This window comes from Eleginops maclovinus, chromosome 4 (assembly GCF_036324505.1).
Source record: "Eleginops maclovinus isolate JMC-PN-2008 ecotype Puerto Natales chromosome 4, JC_Emac_rtc_rv5, whole genome shotgun sequence".
Taxonomy (NCBI): domain Eukaryota; kingdom Metazoa; phylum Chordata; class Actinopteri; order Perciformes; family Eleginopidae; genus Eleginops; species Eleginops maclovinus.
Window position 1 is genome coordinate 16,557,617 of NC_086352.1, and position 24,778 is coordinate 16,582,394.

The window sequence follows — 24,778 nt, forward strand, 5'->3', positions numbered from 1 at the left end:
CATGTACTCTGTCTGTGCTGGTCCTCCATTCAAGATGTTACCAACCACTAAAGCCACAGTATGCAGGTTTCTTATCTTGTGTGCTTTCATTTGACTAATCTGGCCTCTCATCAACTCTTTATCCTCGTAGGAGTGCTCTCTCTGCATTTCCTGTCCCGTTACGATCTTCTAGTTTGTTTTTATAATCAGACATACGCCATATGGTGCCTTCATTAAGTCTCCCTTAGTTTTTCCCCCTCTGGATCTTAATTTTTGTGCGTCTTGTTTAGAGGTCCCACAGGACTCCGCAGTTTCTAAGGAGAGGAAAACACTGGCAAACACGGTTTCTAAGACCTCCACAAGCCCCCTGTCCAAATAAACCAGCTCCCAGTTTGTGTGTCTGGAGACAGGCTTGCATTGTGTATGTGTGTGTGTGCGGTGGTTCCCCTCGAACTTCCCAAAAATACAAACTAGGGGTCCCACCTGCTCAAGATAATATAAATGTATAGAGTAAACAAGATGTTTGAGTTTTGTAATCCCTGTTTTGTCTTGAATTGAGACTAATCCAGAGTTGTGAGTTTCCATTTGTCCTGGCATGAATTATAAATCAGGGTTGATTTGGCAGAGCGGTGAATAACACTTCTGAGAAGAGCCCAAGTCCCTTGGACATTTTAAAGAACTCATCAAGTCTGAGTAACATGTTTACCAACGTTTGTCTCAAGGCAATGCTCAGGATCGGGAAATGCAGTTTGAGATTTATGTCATCATAGCATCTACAAATACAAGCATCATAATCTAGAAAATCCCCTTAGTCACAACATGGACTCTTGTCTGGCAATAGTATTGTTCAAGTAACAAAACAGATTTATTTGAACTTGTTCTTCTGATTTATGATATGTCAAACAAGACATCAGTAGGGCGTCATGTAGCTCAGTGGGTAGAGCTGGCGGCCATATACTGGGGTTTGATCCCCATGCGGTGGACCCAGGTTTGAATCCGACCGTTGTCCCTTTGCCGTGCGTCTTCAAGATAATGTGGCATACACAGGTTTCTAATTGCTGTTGGTGTGTTGAATACTTATGTCACCTTCAAGTTTCGTAGTAAAATCTCCAGGTAAATGATTTAAAGGGGCACCGAAATAAAGAGAAACAATGCAGTGCATGTGTTGTAACCTGGATAATGTTATGATCATGTAAACACGGTAAAACATACTAAAACTTCTCTTGTTGCATGTAAACCTCATATCCCAAATATTATCTGAATTCAGTTTTGATACACAAAAACACAAGTAGTAAAATCACATGTTCTACCACATCTGGATGGGTTCATATAAAGATAATTTATCTGTTAACGTAGCTGCAGCCAATTCAAATTCTGTGTTATTACTGAAGGCAATGGTTCATTTTTTTATCTGGAAAAATAAGCTCATATTCTGATATTGTTGGAAGAAAGTAGCCAACATTACACCTCTAAATGGATCTTAATATCATTAGTAAAGTCAAAAATATCACCGTTTATATTATCTCTGGATTGGGAGGCTTTATTACAGGAGAACGATATACAGCACAAAGGAAGAATTGAAAAGAAGACGGAAAGCCCTTTCTATCCAAGAGAAGAAACGAGTAGAAAACAAAGTATTTCCAGGCTGTTTAACTGGTGATATAGATGGACCACTTTGAGTTTGATCTTCCTTTTTTCTTGTCTTGTGTCACAAAACATACCTGTGAACATCTGTCTGCGAGACCGTTACCACCATTTCTAGCATCTCTGCAGGATGTTTAGGAAAGAGAGCATATCCATGATGGGCCAGACTTCCAGTCAAACATGTATGTTGACTGAGTGCACAGCCCGAACGGGCATTCCTGCTGAGTGGCGGTGCTCTTGCAAATATCTAAAGGGTTTCAGACAGAAATCAAACTCATGATGGAATAAAATGTGAACTATTTGGGTCATTGCACACCCTCTGCAGGTTTAGGAAGGAGATACAACAGGGACGGTTTTCAATGCAGATTTTTTTTTACCTCTTTATCCTCTTTAACCTGTCATTATGTGTGTGGTGGAAACTTCTGACGCATCTGGGGCCAGATAAACTGGCGCCCAGCTGTCCTTAAATAATAAAGCCAATCTTAGGTCAGCATGAGCTTGTACCCAATGTGGAAATAACAAGGCTTCGGAAGCCCAGGCTGCCCCTCCTTAATGAAGATAACAGCACCTGCAAGGCTGAAAAACTATGCCATGGCAATACAGACAGAGAAAGAAGAAAATGATGAACTAGGTCAAAGGCAAAATATTCCCTAACAATGTGAAATGTTTTAATCCTGTATATACTATCATGTGATCATAGTTATGTTAAGTTTGAGAGCAGGGGCTCTAAAATGTTTTCAATACAACATCCCTTAAACAAATCAGATCTTCTGTCCAAATCACAAGATTGTACAATGTTTGGTATGAAATGTATGATAGAGAAACACTTTCAAAAGGTTTTGATGAAGACAAACTACAAACATATTTGAATTTATTAGCACACCTACAACAAATTAAGATTCATAATGAATTTGACAAGTGAAATTATATGTTATGAGCTTTTGTCTTTGCATCTCATTTCCTACATCTGGATGTATGTATTAACAACAATTACTTCCCGAAAAGAAATGGTACCCAAATATTGCTTGCAAAATTAGTTTTGAGTCTTAATTTCCAGTGTTATTAATTTATTTACTTTTCTTTTAAATGTACAGTAGTCTTGGTGATTTTAGATCTCCTTGTTTCGTCTGTTTAGTAGGTTGTTCATAGGTGGAAGAATTACTCAGATATTGTACCCATTTTATGTTTTGATTACCATTATTGATGCAATAATGAGTTTATCTAAGTTGGTAAAGGTAGAGAACTTTAATATTTGTATACTGCAGGGTAACTTGTGGATTTACTCCAGGTTTGACTAAAGTCTAATTTAAGTGTTGATAACATTTCATATCATTAATCCAAATCTGCAAAGTAATTTATAGTATAAACTGTATTGGGGTACAAAGAAGGAAGTAACAAAAACATCGAAATAGCTACTCAAGTAAAGTCTCTTAAAACTGTACTTAAGTGCTAGTTGAGTAAATGTAGGCTACCCAGTAACTTAACAGCACTGGTGTTGTAAAGTTTGAAGCGTGTCTGTAGCTGGTTGTGAAAATACATAACTGTCACTTAAAGTGATTCAAAGCGGTTGATCTGACATCAGCTTTCTGATTTACTGGAGCTGTAGTTTTCTTGCTGCTCGTCAGCGCGCGCACTCTGCAGGAACATAGCCTACTGGAGGGCGGCTGGCGAGTGGGGGAGTGAGGAGAGACAGTAATTTTTTCCTCTGGTCCTGAGGGGTCTCCTCCTCTATATAAGGCACTGTGAGCTGCTCAGGAGCCCCACAGCTCCCGTGTGCTTCAGGAACACCGCCAGCAAGCAGCAGCTCGCGCTGTCACAAGGGAATAATACTCCGCGCGCACAGGAAAACGAAATATTCATCTGGACACTAAGTGAAGATAGAGGTGAGCAAGATGACACATTACGCACCTTTATTTGCAATGGGCTAGATATCTCATCAGTACTTTGGTATCGGCAAGATTTCACTGTAGATCCGGAGTTTCACCCGTACTTTACAATGTTCATCACCCTGCAAAACTAATAACGATGCAACTTGTGACTGACATGATTTCATGTGAATGAAAACTTGACTCTTCCTCCTAATCCCTTTTAAACCACTCAGAATGAACATGAATGTATGACGGGAGAAACTGGGTTGCAAACCTTTCCACTGTAAAAGAGGCTGCTGGCAATACACTGCCATTCATTGTGAGTGTGCAGCTTCGCATGTTAATGGGAGAGCAGTAGCTACCATGATGGAAAATAAATATACAGGCACCATTCTAATGAACCGAGCAGTTATATTCTAAAATGTAATGCTAGCTTTTAAGACATCAATAACATCAGAAAATTACCCCCAAATAAACGTTACGGTTAAAGGGGTCAACCATTGTATACATAAAAAATGAATTAACGGTGTAGTGCCAATCTGCAAAAGCATTGACAAATGTATGTAAATCAGATCTTCTATATTGTGTTTCCTTTGACCCTGGTGCTGAAGTCAGCCCGTGTTCAGGAGCACACCAGAGGCAGAGAGGGCTATAAACAAGGATGTGTACATGTGTCTGGGTCAACTGCTCTGTCTGTCACTCTGGTACAAAATTCACGAGAGGCATGAGAAGGGTGCAGACAGAGGAGCTGGTAGAGGTTCAGTGTGAAAAGGGGGCACGGTGAGAGGAGCAGGGTGTGGTGCCTGAGCTGCCCGCCGGCTCTCAGTGCCCAGAGCTGGCACAGCATGTTGACACAGAGCCGGGGCCAGACCTCAAGCCGCCTTTTCAGCAAGAGGGAAAGAGGTGAGGAGATTCAAGGATGAGAGCAAACAATGCAACAGCTTGGTTTATTTAGAATTTCTTCTGCTCTTCTCTCCTGATAAAACGTTGTGTTATTCGGGTTAGCATGGGGAGGTCAGATGCATGGTCGGTTAGAGAATATTGCTCCTGGATGTGTAAGGAATGCAAAGTTTGGTGGTTCAGCGGGTTGAGAGCTTCTCAACCTGAATGCAGGTCTCCCTCCTCAGTGTCCCAGCCTGCTGCTCAGTCAGGAGCAGAGAGGAGAGGTAGGGAGTATTTCTCAGGAGATCTATGGTGCAACAAGTCCAGGGCAAAGTCAAGGTTATATTTACAAGTGATGCTAAAGGCTCTTTATAACAGGTGCTGTTGAAGCTGGCCTATATTATTACTGGGTATATGCGTTGAATTATGCTTTTTAGACTTTGAGTTTTAAATAAGCACAGTCCTTGATGCTGAAAGTCATTTAGACTGAGTTTTTGTTATGGATACAAAAGATAACCGCTTGGTTAATTGTGGCACAGTTCACGTTATTTATGAGTCCGTGGTACATGCAGTGCAGGTATCATACGGTTAAAGGTTTTATTGCATGGTTGTTATTTTGGATTGCATCAGATTTTATTTCCTGAATAACTAGAAGTTATGCAACAGCAACAAACTGTAAAAAGTCTAAACTGACAAGAAACAGAACAGCTGAGACAGTTCAGCATCACGTGGGACTATGTGCCAGTCTCAGTTACAACATCAAACAATACAAAGGAAAAAATGAAGAATTACATATTTCTAAATCAGTATTTCCACCTTGCCCCATACATTTAAAAATGTGTTAAACAAAGTCACTCTTATATTAGTTCAGAAATCTGCTTTGTGGACTTGCACAGTGGGGAAAAACTCATGAAATGTTCCCTCCCTGCAGGTTGTGTCTGGGATTTCACCCACCACGCACTGTCTGCTGCCGTCTGCGAGTTCAATTCAGACAGCCAAAGTGTCAGAATGACCTGCACTGCCATGACCTGGCTCCCTGTCCTCTCCCTCTCCCTCTCCCTCCTGCTGTTGTGCGTCAGTGACTCAGCTTCCGTCTTCCTGCCCGACTCCGATGAACTCAGGCAGCTGCTGAGCCGCTACGAGCGGGAAGCTGGGCAGAGTGGCACTGGCCACACAGCTGGCAACAGGACCCGACGGGCCATCCGCTGGTCGGACCGTGAGGAGATCCTCCAGCTGCACAACAAGCTGAGGGGTGAGGTCTACCCAACTGCCTCCAACATGGAGTACATGGTGAGACATTACACCAATCACCTATTGAGTTTTAGTCGTAAAGATGACTTTACATTACAAAGAACTTGCTTTAAGTGTGTCAGCAACCCTGAAAATGTGGGTGGTGATTAGATTAAGTTGTATTCTGCCTAGAAAAGCATTATTCCTCTTATAAAAACCTTTTCTCTCTGCTGGAAACATGCAGTCATGACGGTGAACTGTTGCCAGCCGCTGTGCAGCTCTTTTACAAGGAGGATAATAACGCTGAGTCTGTCCGTCCTACCTGCAAACACCCAACAGCGGAGATGACAGGAGAGAAAGGGAGAGATGGGTCAAAGGAGGACATAAAGAATGGGAAATCATAGGACAGCATGTCACAAAGTATGAGAGTGTTTATTGTAGAGACACACAGGAAGTTTTTGAAAAGTACGAGCTCCATAAACTTGAGAGAAGCAGTGGTGGCCTGTGAGTCTTTGGAGTGCGGTGAGGAAAACTGTCTGAAGATTTACTCTGCCCAATGCTCTCTCAAATTCCTGCGAACAGGCAGTGTGTGTGTTTGTGTTAGTGTATGGGTGTTTGGGGTTACAGTGGTGTCTGTGTGTGCATGTCTTAGCGACCACCAAAAGACTGGAAATTTACTGAGGAGATGTGCAATGCTGTATGTAGTCCTTCCTCCCTTCATAGCAACCCGTCCATGGCGGGAGTCAGGTGTCTTCTCCACTTTCCAAACTCCTCTCCATCGCTGTAAAGCAACTCACTCAGGAAATGTGGATAATTCATCTGTGATTGCTGGAGATTTGTAGTAGACCGAGGCCAGGCGCCAGCTGCCCCCTCTCAAATGTCACTGTCAAAGGTTAATGTTGTACTCCTATCCAGCTCAGTTTCAGCTCACTGGGAAGGAAGGAAGTGCAGGAATTAAGGCCTTGAACAAGTTTTGGTTAGGTTACTACTGAGTCAGAACAAGATGTGGATTATAATGCTTCGCCATGTTGCAGATGCAGCAGGTGAATGTCAAAGGTCTTGTAATATGTGTCTAAAAAACAGAAAACCTTGACAGAGAGTTGTTTTCCTTCATGTTTGCAGGTCTGGGATGACGAGCTGGAGCGGTCCGCCACTCACTGGGCGGAGCAGTGTCAATGGGACCACGGACCTCAAGACCTGCTCATGTCTATCGGGCAAAACCTGGCTGTTCACTGGGGGAGGTGAGATACAATAACACACACACAGTTTGCTTAGTTTAACAGGGGAACATTACTCCAAATACTACTACCAGTGTTATAAAAGAGTGTCAGGTATTAAATGTAGAAGCAAAATAAAAATGTTTGAATGGAAAAACTGCTTTAGAGAGCCAAACCTATGCAAACCATATAGTTAATCTGTTACATATTACCAATGTTATATGGACTTTCTTCTTCCTTCTTTATTACATTAAGTCTTTTTTTTTAGCTGTCAAGAGGAAGTTGTTTCCTGTTAACCTAAGTGAGGAGTGCTGCTCCTTTAAAAAAATATTAGTCCATTAATATGTGTGAAGTACAAGCATGTGTAGTGCTAGTCCTGCCCTTCCAGGAATCTGCTCCCATTCTCACAGCCGCTCTCTTCCCTCCCTGCTAACTTCTTTTCTTCCTGTGCCAGCAAACCGTGATGTGGAGTCCTTTTTTTTTCCACTCCCCCTCTACTCTCTCCATTTATAAGCTCAGCACTTTTCAATACCGTAAAAAGACATGTTTATAGCAAGAGCTTGAAAAGATTTGTTGGGCTGTGGAGCCATGTTTATGTTTGCTCTTGTCCTTTTTTTCAAACTGATTTGATTTCCCCTGTTATGGAAGGCGAGCACCTCTGTGTGCCAGTTCAAAGTCAGACTCATCATTTGAGGCCTGAAGGCAGGAGGAGGGGCAGTGAGGTGTATGCAGTGTTTCTAAAGTCTGGCCAAAGCACCTGGCAGCTGTCTCACATATTTCCCTTTGCCGCTGGTACCTGGACGTCCTGTGACTGAGCCCACTGTCTGTCTGTGTGTGTGTTTGTTTGTGCCGGTTGGCCCGACAGATACCGATCTCCTGCCTTCCATGTCCAGTCCTGGTATGATGAGGTGAAAGACTACACCTATCCCTACCCCCATGAGTGCAATCCCTGGTGTCCAGATCGATGCTCCGGGCCCATGTGCACCCATTACACCCAGGTGAGATGCAAGAAAAAAGAAAGCAGGGAAAGGGTAAAGAGTTTAGGAGAAACATTTAAGACAGACAAAAAAACAGGTTAAAGGAAAACTGCTTGTCTTGGTAAGTATAATTCTAAAAAAGCTGTATAAACACTTTAGGTGTCTGCATGGGGACTTAAAAATGTCCTCAAATGATATTCAGTGATACAAAAACACACAAATCTCCCACCAAACTGTCATTAGTTCATTTGGACAAGTCAGTCCTATAACAAAGCACATCACAGTGAGATAAGCTTACTCTCAATCAAATCAGATACTCCAAAGAGGCGTCGATTTTGAGCTGAAATACCTTTTTCTACTTGCCTTTGAAGCAAATAAGGTAATGTGTACCATTCTCATGATCCAATCTGTATAGTATCAGGTCATGTGCCTTCTTTTATCGCCAATATAAAACATATTTCACAACATGTGGTGTGCACCCTATATGATATTTCACAGAAGTTATGTGCAGAGGTATGGGGGGACTAAGGGGTTAAATAACAGACATGCTTATTGTAGCTTGTAGACAGTGAAGGATCAGAAAATCTGAAATAATGGACGGAAAGGAGATTCTAAAAGTTGATGAGAAAATGAGGAAATAAATAAAAAGAAGACAAACTATTGGGTTGGCAACCTCTTCCTCTAGACTTTACTTTGTAGCTGCTGGGATGAGTTTACAGAAATACCCCTACTCCTCCCTCTGCCCTCACCCTGAAACCTGATCACTGCCATCTGGTAGTCGTTTCCAGACACCCCAGACACCCCTCACTGCTTGACCTGGATTCTTCTGAAGATGCTGCAGAGAGGAAACGGTTCCAAATCTGAGCATCATCACCCTATCTATGTTCTTCAACAGCTGGAAGTACCCTCAGTCCAGGCACTCATAGCTCCCTCTGTGGAGAAATGAGACACTGAGGATATACAGAGTACATGGAGCTGACAGCCAGCACTCAGTGCTCATCAGTCTGTGTGCTGACTCACTGCTTCCAGTGGCTTCTCGCTATACCAAAGAAAAGATGAACATTCCTGAGGAGGGAGAGCACACATGTTTCAGAATTTGGGAAGAAAGTGAGGAGGAGTTATGGAACATGCTGTGTTATATGTGCTGTCAAATGACACATCATTTATCTGAAACACCAATGCCGCAGCTTTCCGTTTAATAAGGCGTTTTATTTTCCCTTAGACAGTCTTGAGATTGTGCTGACTTGTCTTTCTTCAGAGTTGAGCTATACAAACATTACCACTTCTATTGGGATGATGAAAAGGATCTTAATGGGGGCAAAGACTGCAAACCGGTTTCACACTTAACATGCATGTGACTGGGGCAGAATAACAGACTGGGCACTTGTGGAAGTCCCAGTGGCCCCATTAATCATGACTGCCAAACTTGTTGCTTCCTCTGGAATGACTTATTGAACAATGGGGCTGTGAGAAACGTCCGTGCTTCAGTTTGCTCGGCTCTGTCCATGTTCATTCAGCATTTGTTTTTTCTAACTTTGGCCACTATTTTATTTCCCTTCTTGCAGCTGGTCTGGGCCACCACTAGCCGAGTGGGCTGCGCCGTGCACGTGTGTCCGAGGATGGACGTGTGGGGAGAAATATGGGAAAACTCTGTTTACCTTGTGTGCAATTACTCCCCAAAGTAAGCTCAATGTTCCTTACTGTCCATCAACATATCTGCTCCCTCAACTCTCAACATTCTTCATCCTTACAGTGCTCACAGATTTGGGTGTGTCCTTAAAATAGCTGCCCGACGGATATTTAGCACCGGTTGTCCGAAACATTAGTATAACATATTGAAACCATTAAAATTCCTCCAGAAGTCAGAATAGAAAAATAATAATGAAGCACAAGGAAAGAAAAATAAGAGCAGAGCAGGCCCTTGTTTTCCAGAGAGCCCACAGGATGTAATTGCTGGAGAGACAAAGAGGACTGTTTTATTAGTTTGTGGGATTAATGACTATTATGGGTGTTGTAATTACAAGGCCTTGAGCCCGGTAGCGCTTGACTGATGATTCATTTCCACCTTACTCAAGCTGTGCTCTGTTCACTTTGCAGGGGCAACTGGATCGGTGATGCTCCATACCAGCACGGCCGTCCTTGTTCCCAGTGCCCTCCCAGTTTTGGAGGAGGATGCAAGAATAACCTGTGCTTTAAGGGTGAGCAGACCCACATGGTTTTCATTTAAATATAGTAACAATACACATGTAACCAAACCTGAACCAAAACTGTTTGTACATAAAGACTCTCAGCGCTCAGAGACAGAGGATATGAATGAGGTGGAGAAGCCTCAGGTTCCACTGCCACCTCGTACCACCGCCAAACCTGCGCCCAAACCGAAACCATCTGCTCCGAAGAAACCAGCACCCAAACCATCTGTCCCTAAACCCACCACACCCAAGAACCCTTCCTCAAAGACTCCCAGCAACACCTTACTTGGTAGCTACAGCAATTGATTTAAAAACAATTAAAACCATAATATTTTGTACATTTCTTTACAGATTTTTGTCTTGTTCTTGCAGCTCAGACCATTAAGTGTGAGACTAGACTGCGAGACAAGTGTAGGGGCGCTACCTGCAACAGGTCAGGCTGTTTTTATGATGTGCATAAAATATGTTGGATTGCTTCTTATTTTCCGTGCTCTTCCTCTCAATGTCAACTGACTTTTTTCCCCGTCTAATTCTCTGACTGTAGATATATTTGTCCTGCCAATTGTCTGAATAAGAAAGGAAAGGTTTTGGGAACTCTCTTTTACGATGTGGTGAGTCCAGTTTACATTAAAAAAACCTATGCAACAATTTATACTTTACACTTTATATTTATAAGTTTTATTTTTTATTGTTTCAGCAATCAAGTATTTGCAGAGCTGCTATCCATTTTGGTGTCATTGACAACAATGGAGGAGTGGTGGACGTCACAAGGAAGGACAAGTTTCCATTCTTTGTCAAGGCTACGAAGAATGGCATCGAGTCCTCCAGGTACGTTTTCTGGCCTAATCTTGCCTCAAAGGGTGAAATCACATGCTTCTATGATTCACATTTTATGCAATAAGGGAGTTTTTCTATTGTTTCCTGTTTCCTAAACACCACAATGTCTTTTACAGTAAATACAAACCTGGCAATGCCTTCATGGTGGCCAAAACAGAAGGTTAGTGATTAACGGCTTCCTAACGAGAGCTTGAGTCATGATTGCATATTGATTCACAGTCTGACAAACACTTATTTGCTTTATTAAGAGTATTTCTCTTTCTCTCTGTGACAGAAATGACTGCTGACTGCTACACCACAGTGGCTGAAATCTGCCCTTACAAAAAGCCCAACTCTAACTGTCCAAGGTGCCGCCTCACATCCATCTCCTCATACTCTAAAGCAGACATTATTAGCTAATTAAGGTTTTGTTTTGTTTTAACTCCTGAGGGCATTAATAGGTAAGCTAGTTTACAAAGATAGTGGAATTTCAATATACTTAAATAAACTTGTCATTTTATTATATGTTTTTCTAGGATAGGTTATAATTGTTACAAATACTCTAGATTAACAAAATAATATCCTAAAAAACCAAACCTTTTTTTATTAAAGTGATCCCTTACCTGTCAAATTTGTTTCTCAGAATCTTCTGTCCGGCCAACTGCAAGACTCAGCCTTCCTATTGGTCACCTGTGATTGGAAACAACATCTACACTGATGTAAGTAAAACACTGTGTTTTATTTGCTAACAGACAGAAAAGGATATCTGAATCAGGGTTTCCGTTAGCCGGTAATTTCCGGTTTTTAGCTGGTAAAATGTATTAAAACACCGGTAAATTCAAAACCTGACGGTCAAAATGTCCGGTAATAATGCTCATACAACACTTAGATAACGTAGGCTATCCCTAGACATTTGTGTTTTGACAGCTACATTACTTTAGTGGTGCTGCTTCATGACATCACTGTGGCATAAACCGCCAACAACAACAAAAACAGCGGCATATTTTACCCGCGAAGAACCAGAGCTTAATCAGGCTCTAGCCTTTGGGGGGCGGGGAAAAAACGTGTTAACATTCTAGTTGTACATTACATTTAGTAATGTACATTACATTTACATTTACATTTAGTTGTAACATCTGTTATTGAAACATGACCGGTAAATTTCGAATTTGTCCGGTAAAATAAATTGTTTCCGTACACTTGACCGGCAAGAAAAAATCTTAGCGGAAATCCTGATCTGAATGTGCTGGCTAAGCTAAGGTAGATACTTTAGAGTGAGGTAAGACTAAGTTAGACGTTGTGTTGCATGGTAGCTATGGAAAGCTGTTGAATCACAGTAGGAATACAGCTCATGGAGAATGGGAGTAATGGTGAGGTAAGCCAGAGACTACCAGGGACGTGTTACCCAGTATGGGGCCTGACCACTGAATGATTATTCAAGTGTTATCTCTTGGTGTTTCAGAGATAAGAGATGTCAGAAAAATCATTTTATGAAATCTGGTTTACATCCTCACTCTGTAGTCACCTAAATCATGTTCAGAGTAGATTAGTCATTGTAAAGTCCAGACTACATTTATCAGAAGTTTTAATAGAAAAGAAGGGTAGGAATTGGCGTCACTTGTTGGCACAGTCACATGAGGTCAGCATGGTGTTAAACAGGGTTTTACCGAGTTAACCAACCTTAGATGACGTCCAGCTGGACACTTGTAAAAGTTTCCCGTAGATCTTAAACGTCCTCCAACCTTCACAAAATAAAGGCAGCAGTGTGACTCATAGCAAGTTTGCCCAGGAATGTTTTTGCAATCTCAGGCGACCAAATGTGTTTCTGTAGAAGCTGGATTTTGGTTAAACAGGAGACATAAACCATCTGGTGATAAATGCTGTATGGGTGTTTGGACATTGGGATCTGTGTTTGGACTAGAAATGAATGATTCAACTTCAGAATGCTGATAAGAGCTTACGGTCTGTTGTGCTGGCTGTGAAACAAATGCTTGTGTGACTTTGAATTATTGTCATATGTTTTGTACTGTATTTGATAATAAAGGCATTAGAAAGAATTTCATAAAGAGATAACCAACTTATAAAATCATTTCTCCTCTTTGCAATTCTTTCTCCCCTCAGAGCTCCAGTATTTGTAAATCAGCCATCCATGCAGGGGTTATCAAAGCAGACGGTGGTCTTGTGGATGTTCTGCCCCTGGACAAGAGAAAGAGCTATGCTAGAGTCCTGAAAAATGGCATCCAGTCTGAGAGGTACCATTTCATTTTTTCATTCATCTCTACTGTAATGATCTCTCCTGGATGATGATTGTTTGCACAATAACAAAAGGTACAAAGCTAGATCGGTGAAGGCATTTCGTTAAATACGTTTTTTGGTTGACGTGGCGATATTATTGATAATCTAAGTTCCAGAAATCTATATTTTTAGATTTGGCTCCCAACTGTCTGGCTTCAGAGTTTTTAAGAGAAACTTTTTTATCTGAAAATAGAAACAACCCTTCATGTTGAGATATGGTATGTGGCAGCTTCAAACTACAAGCAACCGTTGGGGAGCTTTGAAACTGCAAAGCCTTCATAATTATAATGAAAGCTATCAGTTTAATATTAAAGCCTGGGGGATTTGTATCGCTAATCACATGTGTATGAGCATTTTATAGATGTGCAACATGTAATCTGCTGAAGTGTTATAGGAGTGAGGTAGTTTGTAATGGTTGGTGGTTAGGATCACCTGATAGTGTCAGAATATTTTTCCAAACCTCTTGCCACATGGTCTTTGCAAAAAAATGGTCTCAGCCAGAAATATGCTGGGATTTATGCAAGGTCAGCAAACTAACTGCAATACCAAGCATGATTAGTGCCACCTTAGACGGTGTACCACCCTAACAGGTGCAACAAGTACAGGAGAGTCAAGACTGCACCCCACCCCATAGTCAGAGGAGGAGGTCTAAATATGCCAGATTGGGAACACCTGTGTCAGTAGGCGTTTGGTGTTTAGGGTTTTTAAAGATTTTTTTGCCTCATAATTAGACTGAAAGGTTTAGTTTTTTGTCTGACATCGTGTTGTTTGCATTGAGTAAGTACAATAGGGAAAGGTGCTTTAAAAATTAACTTGTTAAATTAAATGAAAAGCTTAATTTTTGTTTTGATATTAAATAAAGCAATAACTATAAAACAACATTTTCCTTGAATGCTTTGCCCAGCTCAGGCCATAATATTTGACCGGTTGGAGTGTGGTATGGAAAACCTTGAGATACAAATGAAATTAAAGCCAGCTTGTTATTAAGTAGGACAAGTTACTTTAATGGGAACAACTAAAATATATCTTAAGGTTCTGTTATTCACTATACCCTAGCTTGATTTATGTCTCCTGTAATATTGCATGCGGGGGGTTCCCTGCAGGCGCACCATGTTTCTCATATCATTCTCATGGCCGTGGCCGGCTGCAGTGGACTAGCTTAGGCCAGAAAGCCTTTGTGGGCAGTCCTGCTGGCAAGTGGTGTTGTAAGAGTAATGGTGTGGTTTGGTATGTGGACGGGCCACACATGGGATCTTTGCTTACTTTACTCAGGCATTTCAATTGAGTGTGCAAAGTGCTGAATGGCCGAAATATTCCAAGTCTGACTACTATGAAATCTAATGCAGCACAGGGAAGGCCCCGCTCAGGGCACTGGGATAGGAGGTCAATAAACTGCAGGGAGAGAGTCCGTGCCATGTGCCAACATCATGGCAGGGTGGGCAGGTTGGACTGGACTCTGTTTCTGGGGAAGTAATCACAGCCTATCTGATTACTCGAGGATGGAAAGGCTGTCAGACACTTAGTCAGTGCTTTCCTATACGGACAATTATCTGTGATCTGATACCAATCACACTGGCCTATTATGATTATTGATCATGGCAGAGCCTCAAGGTCTCTCCACCAATGAACTAATTACAAAGTCATCAGGTTTAACACATGTGGAAGCTGGAAAAGGGCAGACTCAGAAATACAGAAACAATGAGTCATAATGCCAATGCCATTTCCAAAAATATTGTGAACACCGTGTTTGTGTGCTTTTTATTGAATTGCTCAATACTAAAAAACAGACTTTTTAGTATCGCAAAAAAAATATGTTAAAACATGTATTTATTTGAGCCAAAGCATTTCTATGTTTGAATTTACTCATCACGGGAAGTAATACTTTGCCTTCAAACACATTATGATGTGGCTCTATTCAGGGTTTTTTATGGAGAGATGTCTGAGACTTTTGAAGGGATTCAGTATAACTTGCACACATTTGATCATGCCTCTCCAAAATATAATTAACAATTCCAGTGACTTTCTTACAGTTACATTGCTGGAGTGCCCTTAGCTGCATCTGTTTAAGTGGTCATGGTCATAACGTGTTTTATGTGTTTCCTGTTTGCAGCAAGAGCAACACAGAGGGAGGTTCTTTCCGACTCTTTGCTGTGAGGGAGTGAAACTTCAGATCAGAAGTGCAGAGACCAACAGTCACCTCAGCGGCTCTCAATGAGCAGGAAGTGCCCCCAGGTTGGATACCATGGACGTTCATCTGTCTCTGTGCCTTCGTCAGAACAGACAGAACGTTCTAACACATTTCCGACCGGTAAAAGTCCAGTATTTTGATGGACCTCTATTTTTTTCTCAACTCCAGATATATATAATTCGTCATAGTTACTTAATCTGTGAAACACACGTTATACATATTATTATGCATTTAACAGCTGGTGCTGGAAGTTTTGATGTTTTACAGAAAGTATTATGTTTACATTCATGTCTTTATTACTTCAAAATGTTTTCATACACAGGAATGTATAATGATCACACTGTATTTAATCATTGTGTACAGAATATATGATATTTTGTTTGTTTTAAAAATGGAGTACCATATATTAACAGGTCTTATTGTATTGTATTGCCTTTCCTGCCCATCTGGATAATCTTTGCTTTTTGCTCTTAAGGATTTAGCTAAGTGGTATTTATAAGTTGAGTGGTTTGCTGATTGTTAGCGAGGACGTTATGTTTGCTGGGTGATAGATGAAAGTGTATACAGGCAGCGGGCACTGCTGTACATAGATTTAGTTTCCCTTAAGAAGGTTAGTTTCACTTCAGTGCCAGACATGTGGAGGTGAGTTAGTAAAAGTGTTACGTTGCTAAGTCGACTGTTAAGTATTTGAGTATATGAGTACACAAGATAACAAGCTGCCATTTTATATTTATTATTGCTAAGTGCTTTCCTAGTATTCTTATCTCTCTTGTTTCTGTAAATAAATGAAAATGCTAAATTTGTCCCCTCCCCACCTAAGACAGATGAATGTGTCACATGTTCAGGAGAGTTTAATGTGTAGAGACTAAATCGTATCTCGAGGGGTCTGAAAGATTTTGGTTATCATTAAACTGCAACATTTTACACTTTGCAGCACATAGAACAAACTAATGTAATATCACTATACCAGTTTAAGGCACTGTTGCCATTGTTTCCTCATGTTGGTGCTATTCTTAAAACAATGACTCATTTCATAAAAAGTAACTAGCTTGCATTTTTTTTTTGCACAGAAAAAATGCATTTTGAGCTGAGGTATCCTCCCTCATGTCAACTAATGTAAAGCCCAATTTGTGCTCCAGGACAGGGGTATCATAACAATAAGTATTGTCACTCTATCTCTTTATTTCCTGGAGGATACAAACCATGCTACCACAGAATGTTTTTAGAGTAAATACATGGCCAAGAAAAAATGAATCTTTATCTCTTTATTCTACCTCAGTCCTATCGCTACGCTGGGCAGTTAAGTGTTTTCTATAAGGGAATTTTCATGGGAAATGCTCAAGGTTTTGTAAAGGTTTGGGGACTGTAAATACTTTGATTTTTCTATTTTTAGTAATCTTTATTGCAGTAAGAAATAATTAATGTGTGTGAATTTGTTTAAATTTTTTATACAGGTGTAGGATGGGTTCTGTATGTTTTGCACAATTTGAAAATAAAGTACGATTTCCAAATGCTACAACTGTTTCCGGGAACCATTTGTCCAGAAAGTATGTGCTTTTGTTTTGCCCTTTTATTGAACTTTGGGCCACAGTGGCATTTCCACATAAGAGAAAATCTTTCTCAAATCTGCTTTGTCCAGTTCCTGCACATATTATTTATTACGAATGAAATTTAGCACCAGGCCACCCAGGATTTGTCCGTTATCATTGGAAGAATATCGCTCACCATATTCATAACCTGGCTCTGCTCCTTACGGACACACACATGCAGAGGGAAGTGGAACAATACATTGAAGCAATCGCTTTTACTTAAGGACCGCATACATAATCTGCCAATAGGGCTTTGGTTTATGATGGAATGATTTCAGGAGAAAGAAAGTAACTCCATGGATCCTGATACATATTCGTGACTCCCATGTTACAACCAGGGCTTATTATCTCATTATCTGAAATAATCATTGTACCATATATGCCGTTATTATTTGTCTCAGAAAAACGGAGAGATGATCAGACCATTGTGAGGACTAACTTCTTACATCCAGGGCTTTTATAAGAGACAGATGTTCAGTTTCAGTTAATCCATGGTTGGACAGAGCCCTGGCCACTTTACCGATAAACAGCTGCAACTGGCTCGTGTGATGATTGTTTTACTCCTATTGTCAGTGGGGAAAAAGATTTGTACTCACCCTGTTAATCCCCCTACTCCTCAGAGGAATACTAAGGGGCCAAGTCCAACCTTCTTGTCCTCAAATGTGCTTTGAACAACTATTGTATTGGTTTCACAACAACTGCATCACATAGGATTCAAAGGGTATTATCATTGAAGTTGTATTTATTTGTTGTTGTTGTCATTAAAGTCTCAGTGGGAAAACTCTTATGGCTTATCTGGTGACCTTGATCAATCACTTTAAACATTTTATAAGATGATATATTAATCAATATAATACCTTGTGTTTCCAACCATCTGCAAAAACATACAGGCTGTGAAGTAAGTGTGTCTACTGATTTGGGCACAGAGCCACCACAACATTGCTTTTATAGGATAAAAAATCCCTTCAGCATCTCTGCTGTACCAAAAAAGTGCAACCCTTTTTTCAACAATCTGCAACGTGTCAAGAGTTCAGAGAGATGGATTGTGAAGCACTTTGTCTGGCAGGAAGTTTGGAGAGCCAATGGTCTTCAAGCATTTCTGCAGCTTTTTCCTTTTGGTTTAAATTAAATAGAAGTTGTTGTTTTGTGATCTAGCAATGCATTCTCTACTTAAGTGCCACAATACCCATTAGCATATTTGTAAATCCTGCTTCATCTCCAACTCCCTCGCAACAAAGGGACTGTATTTCAGATTTTTTGTTAAATAATGTTGACAACTACGGTATCGGAAATAGTGTCCAAAGTGCCCAGAAGATTCATTCTAATGGAAAGTTGACTTTTGTGGTTCTGGAACAGCTTTGGAAGATTGGAGGTTATTGCAGTAAAGTCAATACATCAGCCAAGACGTCCAGGCAGGACCTTGATCACTGGACAGAAATTTGTTGTAAATTCTAATTTATATGAGTTTCTGTAGTCAGAAAGGCCAACAGTGGAGCACATGGTTTCAAAAAAGCCAGTAGATTAGATTGCGTGGAATGATTTTAGATTTTAGATTCAAGGCCGCTCCAAAAGCCAAAACAGGCGTAACAGAGATGAGGCTTGTGTTGTTATGACAGGAGTGTGTCTGCCTTCTTAAAAGTGTGGCAAGAGTTGTAGATACAAGAGGAGGATAGAGACTGTAGCCATCTATCTAAAGGGAGTATTTGAAATGCAATTGAAATTGATAGGTTCAAATGTCTTCAAACATAATTTTACTAGATCTTTTCTGTGATTCTGACTAGTCATTTTTTACTTTTGAATTACATCCAGTCTTGGGAGCATTTGAGGCTATGTTTTGCATTACATTGTGATTCAAACTGAGAGGAAAAACATTCAACAAGACACCACAGCAAGTGGAACCATGTTTATCTACTATGACTTTATGAACTTAATATAGTATTTTAAGTCGCATTGTAATAGCAGTAGTAATTACAATTGCTCAATATTGTGTCTCTGTAACTGTTCTGTGCTGGAGATTTTTTTTTGTGCAAATACACGGATTGTGCATTTAATTTGATTTGATTGGCGGAAGGTATTAGCTAGTGCCACCTGGTCGCAGGTTAGAGGGAGGAAAAAGACTTTAGGCCTATGCACGAGAGTCCTACTTAAAGATAGACAAGCAGAGTGGAAGACATACTGTAGAAACACGAGGCTCGTTTAGCCTTGTGACGGTATGAATAATCCGATGAAAACTGTATCAGTAGAACATGAAGAACATCTCTAGCTTAATCTCAGTTGATTAAGGAGAATTGTCTGTGCTAGTGTGTATGTGCTAAATGCTAAGCTAACGCTGTACATGGTTGTATTAAAGACACGCTGCTGTCAGAGAGGACTGACCGTGTCCGTCATGTCTTTGTGTTGTGTGTTTTATTTTGAAATGTTTTCCCCACTTGTGTCATGTTAAGCTTCACTTCCTGTCTGCGTTTCCCTCCTGTGCCTGATTGTGTCATTGTGTTCACCTGTTGCCCCTGTGTTTCTCCTCCCCCTTCCAGCTGTCTCTTGTCTTGTGATTACCAATGTGTATTTAGTCCCTGTTTCCCTTTTGTCTGGGGTTCGGTAGTCGTAATTTCTTCCCTGATCTTGTCCATGTTACCTACCTGTTCCTGTCGCCCTTCATGTCTGGAGCTAAGTGTTTTTCATGTCCTGTGTTACCTTTGCTTCATGTTTTCATCAACAGCTTTTGAATACAGCTCGCTTTTTGTTTTTGACCCTTACCTGCTTCCCCTGGATTTGCTGCACTTGGGTCCTGTTTCCCCAACCCTGACACTATTCAAAATCTCAAATTAATCACTGCTCTACAGCTTTACAGAGACTCTGATCATGGTCATATAACTCTTGTTGCCTGTCCTACATAACTACACTTGTAAATGGAATATTAGGAATGCAAAAGCGGGTAAGGATAAACAATTCTTACTGAACCCTGAATTCAGATCAGGATCAGAATCAGAAATGCTTTATTTATCCCAAATTGGGACATTTTTTTGTTACCGCAGCAAAATACAATATGAAACATAGCAAAAAATTTGAAATAAAAATACAAAATCGACAGATAGTGAATAGTGCGGTGAAATGGAATATTGAATGAAAATATAATATAAGTGTACATTGTAAAATGTAAGTTTAAAGTGTGCATGTTAAGTCCAGTTAACAGAGAGGCTATGGAGCCGTGAGTTGTCTGCCAGCCAGGGGGGAATTGTTGTAGAGTGTTATTGCAGTGTGCAGGAATGTTCTCCTGTATCTGTCTTAAGTAATGTAATTCTTAGTGTTTCAATGAATGAATTACTTTTGTACAGACATAAAAACAGAGTATTATAAATACCATATCCTGCACTCATGTGTCGCCAAACCACTCAGGGAAATTCCTGCGATGATGCTCTCCTAAGTAATGTATCCCCTTTGCTGTTTTATTTGGTTTGGTCTTCTGGGTTGATTCTCAGAATGAGAGCCACCGCGGTGAATCCCTGGCTGCGTTCCTTTGGGACTCTGTGAATTCTGGCCCACGGGGAGGTAACCCCATGTGAGAGAACAAAGGGAGTTTTTCAGAGAGATGATGAGGAATCTGTGGTGATGGTGTGTAGTCAACCAATGTCTACTGGAGTAGTTAAACAAAGCCTCACTTCCCGGTATATCTATAGGCTCCACATATTAGTTTGAAACTATAAAACCTCAGTTATCTTGGTGTTGACCGTAACACAGACGTCTTGTCTTTTTTTAAAATTCTTTTTCTTGTATTCTGGGAAAAAGGGTGCTGAAGATTCACAGCCTAATAATCAAACACAAGAGTGTATGCTCATGTTCATATCGTATCTTAGCAGTCAGCGCTTTGTGGCGTAAACCATAATCTATAGTTGGTTAAATAATTCCTAAATCATTGCACATTTGTTTAAAAATACATGCATATTGTACAACGTATATAATGTACTTTCACATCAAATGCAATAGGGAGCGGAATACCATTTTTGGTTTTGTTTTGGCTATTTTCTTGCGCTCTATGTCCTGTACTTGTATGTGTATTAAAATGTTATAATGTATAATACATTTACAAAAAACTTAAGCCTCTAAAAACCGGCATCACACACTGGAGCTGACACTTAATCTCATGCTGGTAATGGGTTGGCTGCTTCTTTTGTACCTCCTCTGCCACATTATTGCCCTGTTTGGAGAACATGTGAAGCCACCCAGTACTAGGAGAGTTTGTCCCCACTTTGTTTTGAATGCAGCACTGAGACAAGTGGAAAGTTAACCAAAGTAAACAAGGCTTGAGGGCCAGTTTACTGTCTGTTTAAATAGCTCTATCCTCAGAGGGGTTTTCGATAGTACACAAACAGTGAACCACTGAAGAAGAGGGAATAAGATGCTTCAGCAAAGTTTATTGAAGTTTTCCCTCCTGTGAGAGGCTCTGAGAGTTTGGATGAAACTGACCCTGTCCTTCTTTGGGCACTTAGTTTGTCCAATAAGTCTGATGTTCTGACAGCAACAATCAAAACAATGCATAAACATTCACCCTCAGCCAATATAGAAGTGAGGCAGCATGCAACAACACTGGTAAATAAACTGAATGTGGCTTTAGAAAAGAAATTCAACAAGAATGATTGATTCCCTGGATTTTTGAATTACAAACGTATCCTCAGATGTTGTAAAGTACTGTTGAGGTGTTTATGTCAGACTGATGACAGGGCTGATCCTCTTGGTATCCTGCAAATGAAAGACAAATGTAGAGTAAGAGGGAAATGTCCTGGGACACAGGGTCTCGGACAGCACTTCCAGTACAGTATGATAATGTTATTGTTTCTTTCCTTTCTAAGCAAGGCTGCTTTTTGGAGCAGTAAAATTAGCTCAAATTCTTCCAGTATAACTAAATAAAGCCAGCTATAAATGGAATAGAAGGAAATGCAATAGTACAATTGCAATATTCCTGTAAAGATATAAAACAATAATTTGGAACAATAGTTTTGATTAAAACATATATTTTAAGAAAAGAGATTGAAGGACATGTTTTGGAAGAAGATAAGGCAAAAATATTTGCTTTTGAATTGGTGACCTATTGAACACTTTTAGAACCTCCATTTTCCCAGTTGCTCTTACAGTGTGATGTAAGCATTCATTTGTTTTGTGAAGCGTTATATAACCCCAGCGCCTCCCACTCCGCGTGTCACTTACTGCAGTGTCAAATGTGTGTTGGAAGAGGTCATAAATCTCCCACTGAGCAAACCCCTCTTCTGTCAGACTCTTCTCTAGAATGGATGATAAAAACACTTTGAATGGAACAACTACAGTAGCTCTGTCTCCAGTTCTGTTCTGAAAAAATTGCCAGATTCATTTGACCTTTCTGAATTCTGAGAAAAATAAACTCCCTACCTGAAAAAGCTAATCCTAATTTAATGATGGGCCATTAATTATATGGGAGCATTAGAGCAGATGTGATGCATCCATCACACTTCCAGGATAAGAATCTAAATTATGAAGTTAAGAATAGTTTTATAACAGGCAGTGCTTAAATGTGTTGTGCATACAGTACAATACCCTAGTCTTAAATTCTGACCAAGTTTCCACTCTGGATATGGCTTAAACTGTGGTAGGGTGAATACAATTCCTAGACAGCAAATTTCCCAGAAGGTCAGAATAGTGGCGCCTGTGGATCTGTTGTGGGCAGAGTTTAATAAAATAAAAAAAGGCTTACTTTACTGGGGTCATCTTTTGTTTGCATGCCATCAAATTGTGATATAAGTTTTCAATATTTGACACACTGACGTCTGACAATGTGAGACTGCTTCTGACACAAAACAGTGTGGTAAGAGCATACTGTATATACACTACGTATAAAGGTGAGAGGAGTGGCACCGGAGCTAATACTACAATAACAATGAATACAAAACATTGAAAAGCCTATTACCTCTTTATGAAACCATCCTGACCAAAGTTCTGATCCCTGACTCATACTCTGAGCTCGCTTTACCTTTTTAAAATGCTCTTCTCTGGATTTAGAAGAGATTAAAGTATCATCTAGAGAAAATGCAATGTATTTTGCAAGAACTGTCTCTCCTTTCTTTTAAATAATTATTTTGTTTTGTTACAGAAAGTAAAGGTCCTGGGCTGCCATCCATATAGCTCATTTGTTAGGGCTGGCAGCTCATTTACCGGTGCGGACGACTTTGTGATTTACATTCAGTGAAATGGGGGGTAAAGCCTTAGCTCTAAGAGAAGTTTAAGCTGTTAAATCACTTCTCAGTCCAGCGCATTTAATTCCAAAGCGGTGACTATTGTGCAAAAAATAGTTATCATCACATCCGGCTGAATAACTATTTTGATAAAAGTCTGACATTGTTTTTGACTGTAGACAGATTGGGACATTGCCAGGGTAAGCGTGCCAGAGAGGCAGGTGATATCCTGCATCTGTCACAGGAAGATTTCACATCTGGAAACATTTTACGAAGTTTGACTTGATGAAGGTGATGCAGCACCTTGAATTGAATGAGCCCGTGCCAGACACAGATTAAGGCCATATGCACTCCTTCCAGGGCTTTTCTCTACCTCTGTGGCGTCAAAGACACCCCCATATCTCCCTCCCATGCAGACCTCAGAAATTCCAGGCATGGGTTTTGTGAATCAGAGAAGGGTATATAAAAGAAGAAGCCGTTTGGCAAAACTAACTAAAAGTCAACAGAAAAGAGTCTTAAGTCCTCTATACTGAAACATGCCTAAGGAAATATTAACCATATTTCTACTGTTAAATCTATTTCAACCACTTGAAATCTAGATGTTAAATACATTTTAAAAATATGTTCATGTAGCATAAGCTGGACAATACAGTTTACGCAGAGCTCACCATCGCAAACTCTTCTTCTGCAATACCGTTTTTTTTTAACCACAAGACTAATTGAATTATGAATACACTGCTCTTCATCAGACTGGATTCAGTTTATTCTGATGAACTGTGTGATCCAACATCACTAATTTGTGTTGATTTGGTGTTTTGGGAAGATTGTTTTGCTTGATTTTTGTCTGTAAAGTAGCATTTGTTCATCGGATGAGACAGTTATGACAGCGTTGAAAAGGGCTTACACTCAAATAAGGTTTATTGCCAAATGTTTGCCATTATTTCAGGTTTTCATAAAACCAAAATGAATCAGCATCTCAATGAATGCCCTGAGGCCACTTTTCCCATGTTACTTATGTCAGTAGGCTATCTGCACTAGAACTTTGGCAATGACTGTTTATGCCAAGACAAATGCCAGCCTGCCCAAGTCCCAGCTTGTGGTCGTAAGTTTATTATACCAGACTTCAAAAAATCCCTTGCAAGTTGCATTTTGCACAGAAGTACCGTAGGGGCTCTGGGAAAGGTTTGGTTCCCAGACAGAAAAGGCCACTTTGAGTGGAGAGACAGGTTTCCTAGACTTTTTTGTGGCCTTTTCCCTGGAGGTCTGAATAACTGTCTGATAAAAACAACTCTCATTTTTGTATTACTCTCATTTAATAATTCCCACATTTTATTCTCCGTTACGCAAATTGTGAAATACTCCAGAGCTTGTGGGTATTTGGGCCTTTGCCGAACAATTCAACTCTCAGTTATCCTTTTGAAAAGTGATAGCCACTTTTGTTTAGGTTTACACATAAGGTTCAGACAGCTGTGATGAATGCATGTCGCCTTCACTTCTGTCTGAGTAATTGTGCTTGAATTGAACAGCTTTCACTCTAAAGGAATGTTTCTCTAGCTGTATCTGGACTTCATTTGACATGCACTGTTTCTTGTTAAGAGAGGCATCTAGTATGTTATCATGGTATAAAACATAAACCAGAAGTGTTTCTTTTTCATATTCAGTCATTTATAGTCACTAATTGTGGTTGGATGGGTCTATTTACCAGTA

General features: G+C 40.3%; 1 protein-coding gene across 1 annotated transcript; it reads left to right on the forward strand.

Annotated features, from left to right (window-relative positions):
- The first annotated feature begins 3,344 nt into the window (after window positions 1-3,344).
- Window positions 3,345-16,804, forward strand: crispld2 (cysteine-rich secretory protein LCCL domain containing 2). The gene is made up of 15 exons (XM_063882088.1): window positions 3,345-3,506; window positions 5,305-5,663; window positions 6,726-6,844; window positions 7,686-7,818; window positions 9,363-9,478; window positions 9,895-9,995; window positions 10,081-10,275; window positions 10,359-10,419; window positions 10,531-10,597; window positions 10,684-10,814; window positions 10,940-10,983; window positions 11,098-11,170; window positions 11,446-11,521; window positions 12,924-13,054; window positions 15,208-16,804. Exons 2-15 carry the CDS (start codon window positions 5,382-5,384, stop codon window positions 15,257-15,259), a joined length of 1,581 nt encoding a protein of 526 aa, XP_063738158.1. The 5' UTR covers window positions 3,345-3,506; window positions 5,305-5,381; the 3' UTR covers window positions 15,260-16,804.
- Window positions 16,805-24,778: the final 7,974 nt, after the last annotated feature.